Genomic DNA, 5,891 nt, shown 5'->3' with positions numbered 1-5,891 from the left:
TTCTTTCTTGTAGAGTGCCAAGCCCCTCCTAAAATCCTCAATGGGCAAAAGGAATATCGACATAGGATGCGCTTTGAGCCTGGAACATCCATAAAATACAGCTGTGACCCTGGCTATGTGCTGGTGGGCGAAGAATCCATAAATTGTACCTCTGACGGGGTGTGGACACCCACTGTCCCCAAATGCAAAGGTATCAGGACTTGCATGCAGATGTTTTGTAGTTTTGAGATCGCTTGAGTTGATTTCTCATCCTTGCCTCTTTTTTTAAGTGGCAGAGTGTGAACCTATAGGAAAGTATCTCTACAAAAAACCTCAGAATCAATTGATTAGACCAGATGTTAACTCTTCTTGCGATGAAGGGTGAGTGAGTGCTGGCTCAGCCTGAACTGCGTCTGGCTTATCAGCGCATACTGCAGGCTCTGTGTAAGCGTTTACCTCAAAGCCCTTCCCTGGCCCGTGTCCATGGAAGTGCTAATCTTGCTAGTTTTCCATGTATGGGAACTACTCCTGTGCAATGGGTGATGGAGCGGATGCTGGCTGCATTCTGTTCCTATTGCTTCTTGTCCTGAACGTGGTGAGTCTGCTTTTGAGCCAATAGCGCTTGCTTAGTTTAATGGTCACTAGACGGCAAAATGACGCGACTCTATCTCTAGGTCCAGGTTAGGTGAGAGTGTTTATCAGCTGTGTCAAGGCACCATTCCTTGGTATATGGAGATTCGTCTTTGTAAAGGTGAGTAGCAAAAAATAACAGAGAACCTGAGATCATGTGACACCTCTGCATGCCCTGGGAGATTTCTGTTTTGGGCTATGCTGTGGGAATAAGAATATTAGCCTCTGTTCCATTAAATTTGTCAACAGTTTTTCTGTCTTTCTACTGTCCCCTCTATCTACATCAAAGCATAGCAATCGCTTAATTTAAATGTTTGCAGTTAATGGTTCTCCTTTGTGATTTAAGTGTATAAGATGATAAAAGCAGTGAGTAGATCAGCCACCATGTTTAATTTTGCGTACACTGTAGTTTAGTGGGGGAAAAAAGGATATTGATGTGGGATCTGATATCTTATTCTGTATCTCCTGCTTCATATGAAATTGGGTGATTTATGCAATTTCTCTGTGACTCTATCCCCTCATCTGTAAAATCAGCATAAGACTTCAGACTGCAAAGTTATTGCCTACCAAAGTATATACTCAATCAACAACAAATATTCATGGCTAAACTACTGTATCACCTCAGCACTAAAATGGCATGCAAAAGAAGCTCAATTCTATGTTTCCATGACTTTTATTCAACTACTAGAGGCCCAGTGCACAAAAATTTGTGCACTCGGGGGGTCCCTCAGCCTGGCCTGTGTAGATTTATATATTTGTTTGTTTGTTCCCCGCCACATCCCGCATGGTTCAGGGTTCAGGATCTGGAAGAGGGGCCACACACAAATGAAAGAGACAAGAGATAATTTGAAAATATTGGGAGGCCAGGCGAGTAAATCCAACTCAAGGGGAAGGACTTCCACTGGTGCTCAGGCCTCGCCAACCTTTTATTGGTTTGGGATACACCCATAACCTTTAGGCAGGCAATTTTCAGTAAGAGGCAGACTTGCCCTTTAGCAAGGATTTACATAATAATAAATGGGGAAGTTGCTTCAGCTACCCAGCTACCATTGTCTGGACTAACAGTGGGTGCACAGCTCTGACCTTTGCCAGGGCTTCAAGGGTCACCAGATTTCCAGTTCCTTGTCCACACCTCTCTGCTAGTGAAGACAATAGGCAGCTTCCCACATCTCCCCCTTCTCTTTTCCTTAAAAAATCTTGAAAAGTGAATGCCACCTAAAAGGGTTTGAGTCCTTTCAAGACTCTTCATTCTGCATCTGCAGACTAGAAATAAACATGAGAACAAAAATGAGACAAGCAGTAGTGGTTATGCTGAGAGGCAAATGTCATATCCTTTTTAAATTGCTGCCAGATATCCAAGGAATCAGTCTGTAGTAAGTTTCTTTCTGGGCCAACAGTTCTTTGAGTCCCAATTTCAATGTCCAACAGTTATGTGTACATTCCGGTAATGATATGCTAGTTCTGGATGGTAGACAAACAGTGGCAATGCAGGTCTGACCCTCTCTGGCTTGGTCCTGGGCAACCTGCAGCGACGCACAGCTGCTGACTGCTAGCATGGTAAGGCGTCTTCACCATCTTCATCTCTGAACTGTCTCTCCTCTTGTCTTTGTGGCTGGAGCAATCTGGTCAGTTCCTCTCTGGGATCCGTTATTACAGGAATCCACACGGGCTTGGAGGAGTTTTCTGGAAATATACAAACATATTCTCTACCAAAGGTTAATAAAGGAATCTTTCTATAAACTAGACTTGGGATCCTTTCAATATTTGCCCAAATGATTTTCCTTTGGCTTATTTTGACACCATGTGTGTTTTCATGGGTGTCTTGTCTTCAACATTACAAGTGAAAAATAATTTTTAAAGTAAAATTTTCTTGATGTAATTTACTCACAGGGGATTATTCCACTATTCCCCCTCTTTTTTGATTTAAATAATGTTAAGAGGCTTTTGGAAATTTTGCAATGCAGTCTTGATAACTTTTTAATTTTAATTTTATGTACAGAAATATGACTGGTTTGGATTCATTGCATGTTAAGTAAGTTTACTATGATATAACCATTAGTAAAAAATTAGTTAATGCTTCAGGAACAGTTTCCTGCCCAGGAACAACAAAGTTTTTATGAATATGCATTTATTTTAATTAGCCAATTTAAATCAATCTGAAATAAGATTTATTTTTTAACTTTACTTGTCCTAAGTAATGGACAGTAAATGACATTAATTAAATTTCTGGTATTAGTCTTTGGGTAACTTTACATAAACTTTGTTTAGGGAGGCAAAACACAAATTACTTACTTAGCTTACGAGGCCCAATATATTGATTTTATTTATAGTTAGACATCTAAAGGAAACCTCTTTTTATTTCCTTCCAGACACTTTTCTTTCTCACACAAGCAACAAATGTAAGAAACATGGTTGCTTTTTGAGATTTTAACAAATACTGCCATAAAGCCATATATTTCAAGTGATTTTTCATTTATGGTGACTGTAATTATTGTCAGATTTAGTATTTTAACAACAATCTTAGTTTACCCTGTAAATATTAGCAATTATATTTTTAAAGAGTATCCCCCTTTGGCTTATTTGCATATACAGAGGGATTATGGGAGGTTTCAGTAATTTTCCTAGACTTTACTTGGATTCAATTATAGTTTCAGCATATAAAGAATAAATAACATGTAAGATTTTAAAATGAGGCACATGGCTTATTGCAAACAGTGTATTGAGCATTGAAAATAATTCATAAACTCCTAATCTGTGAAACGCAAATACCTCAAGCATCACTGGCAGATGCCCCCACAGGGAATCATGACTCTTGACTTGCCCAGTGTCCCTGACTCGACACATGCTACCCTCCTGAGAGTTTCCTGTTTGAACTTGGCTCTGAATCTTCGCAAGTTCCTTTCTGAGGCAGATGCCTTAGCAACCCAGGTGACCTATTCCTTGCTCTTTTTTTAAAAAAATATATTTTATTGATTTTTTTACAGAGAGGAAGGGAGAGGGATACAGAGTTAGAAACATCGATGAGAGAGAAACATCAATCAGCTGCCTCCTGCACACCCCCTACTGGGGATGTGCCTGCAACCAAGGTACATGCCCTTGACCGGAATCGAACCTGGGACCCTTGAGTCTGCAGGCTGATGCTCTATCCATTAAGCCAAACCAGTCAGGGCTATTCCTTGCTCTTGATTGGAGCTCAGGTGCACGATCTTTCCCGATTGGCTAATTCAAAGGGAGGGGTTGGCCTTTGCTGTTTCAAGATGGCAGCCCCCAGGGGAGTGGCAAGCCATGCGGCCAACATGGCGGCTGCCAAATCATGCAGCCCAAAATGGCGGCTGTCTACACTGTTCTTTGCAATTAATTAAACTTGTTTTTGTATAAAAAATTTCAGTTGAGATCACAGAATTAATCCTCTTTTTTAAATTAGAACAATAATCAACATATTTTGAATTCCTAATTATTTCTGAGAAAACAAAAATTGTTTTTCTAAAAATAAATTTCTACACTTTAGGCATTTAGCTACCACAACTACACAGTTTCTCCCAATTCAATCCTAACCTTAAACTTTTAGCTGGCAAGTCAAATATTTAGCATTTCTTTAGATTAATAACATTAAAAATTTTTCAAGAATAAATTTCAAAAATACAAGACATAACCAATTAATAGATTTAATTTTGCCCTCTAGATTTTTCATGAGGCAAATTTAGATTACTATTTCAGTATTTTGTCATTTCAAACATACCTAGATATAAGTTTTTATCGTTTGATTCAGTAAACTCCAAGGTCCCAAAGGTCCCAAGTTCCCAGCGGCTCTGGAAAACCATGCTTGAGTCTGGCAAAATAGGCTTGGCCTACCCCCTTGACTTTAAAACGACCATAATTTTTTTTTTTGGTGGGGGGGGATGCAGGGGGGAGTCAAGAAGCAAACCTGTAGCTACATTGTTTCCTGCCAGTTGCTTGCCGGCGGGAAATTTCAAAATTGGCCACGAGATCGCAGCCGAGGGAAAACTGTTTTCCACTGGCGAAAGAAGTTTGGTCTAACCTGGTCCATTTAAATGTCAAAGAGCTAAGCTAGTTTCTCCCTTTACACGTGCACAGAAATCCCAGGCGCATTTTTAAATGTTGTAAAACTTTTCATGGCGAGGAGACTTTTACTAGCTCACTCGGGAAGGGGACAGGATCACCTCGTGTCTCCCTTCCCCCACCTCCTGCTTACTTTTCATAAGTTATTTGAGCATTCAGCCCGTGGTTTGCAAAGGGCTTGCTCCTGGCATTTCTATGATAGGAAAAGCAAGCCTTTCTTCCACCACCATGTCCTTCAGTCCTTCTCGGATGGCTCTTTGCACAGGTGATTCTATTAATGGTGAATTAAACATTTCAGGATTAGGACATGGAGGTGGAGGGGGCCATGCAGGCCATTCCTCCCATTTTGTCTTTTCTTTCTGCTCCTCTTTAGGAGCAGAGGGTGCAAGGGGAGGAGGTTTATCCTCCTTGGCCTCTCCTAAAGGCTCTAGCAAATGAAATACCGTGTTCCACAAGGGAAAACAGTTTGGAGGCAAGTTTTTTCCCTGCTGCTGAGCTTTTTTCAAGTTCTGACTAACTCTTTGCCAAACATTCAAAATTTAATGTACCTTCTTCAGGAAAACAAGGGTTATGTTCTATAATAACATGCAAAAACTGTAAGAGATTACTTTCTGAAACTTTAACTCCTTAAACATGCAAATCAAAAGTCTATAATAAAGTTTCTTACTTTTTAAGCTGAATTCTGCCCCATTAGCCTGGCTAAGGAAACATTCCCACCCTACTTACAGACTGAGAATTCTGCAGCTGATCGTGGGCTTTGTGTGCGGTGAAATATCTTCCCCACCTATACGGTGAATTCTTCATCTTTATGGTGAATCTTCAGTTTTTTCACTCTAGGCAAAGTCTTCTCTTCCAGATGTCCCATTGAGGCGCCAGATGTGTAGAGTTGTATGTTTGTTTGTTTGTTTGTTTGTTTGTTCCCCCCACGTCCCGCGTGGTTCAGGGTACAGGAATTGGAAGAGGGGCCACACACAAATGAAAGATACAAGACAAGAGATAATTTGGAAATATTGGGGGGCCAGGGGGGCAAGTCCAACTCAAGGGGAAGGACTTCCACTGGTGCTCAGGCCTCGCCAAACTTTTATTGGTTAGGGATACACCCATAGCCCTTAGGCAGGCAATTTCCAGTAACAGGCAGGCTTGCCCTTTAGCAAGGATTTACATAATAATAAATGGGGAAATTGCTTCAGCTACCATCGTCT

General features: G+C 40.7%; 1 protein-coding gene across 1 annotated transcript; it reads left to right on the top strand.

The window, feature by feature from the left end:
• Nucleotides 1–39: 39 nt before the first annotated feature.
• LOC102433362 (complement receptor type 2-like) lies at nucleotides 40–837 on the top strand. Its single transcript, XM_006109468.3, has 3 exons — nucleotides 40–190; nucleotides 270–360; nucleotides 654–837. Exons 1-3 carry the CDS (start codon nucleotides 67–69, stop codon nucleotides 736–738), a joined length of 300 nt encoding a protein of 99 aa, XP_006109530.2. The 5' UTR covers nucleotides 40–66; the 3' UTR covers nucleotides 739–837.
• The last annotated feature ends 5,054 nt before the right edge of the window (nucleotides 838–5,891 follow it).

Source organism: Myotis lucifugus, unplaced genomic scaffold (genome assembly GCF_000147115.1).
Source record: "Myotis lucifugus unplaced genomic scaffold, Myoluc2.0 scaffold_10214, whole genome shotgun sequence".
Lineage (NCBI taxonomy): Eukaryota > Metazoa > Chordata > Mammalia > Chiroptera > Vespertilionidae > Myotis > Myotis lucifugus.
This window is presented reverse-complemented; position numbering and strand designations above follow the sequence as displayed.

Bases quoted from the DNA above. Each gene is read 5' to 3' on its own strand.
- LOC102433362 (XM_006109468.3), top strand. From the start codon at position 67: ATGCGCTTTGAGCCTGGAACATCCATAAAATACAGCTGTGACCCTGGC. The intron at 191-269 runs GTATCAGGACTT...TCTTTTTTTAAG, and splicing joins CACTGTCCCCAAATGCAAAG to TGGCAGAGTGTGAACCTATA. The intron at 361-653 runs GTGAGTGAGTGC...CTCTATCTCTAG, and splicing joins AACTCTTCTTGCGATGAAGG to GTCCAGGTTAGGTGAGAGTG.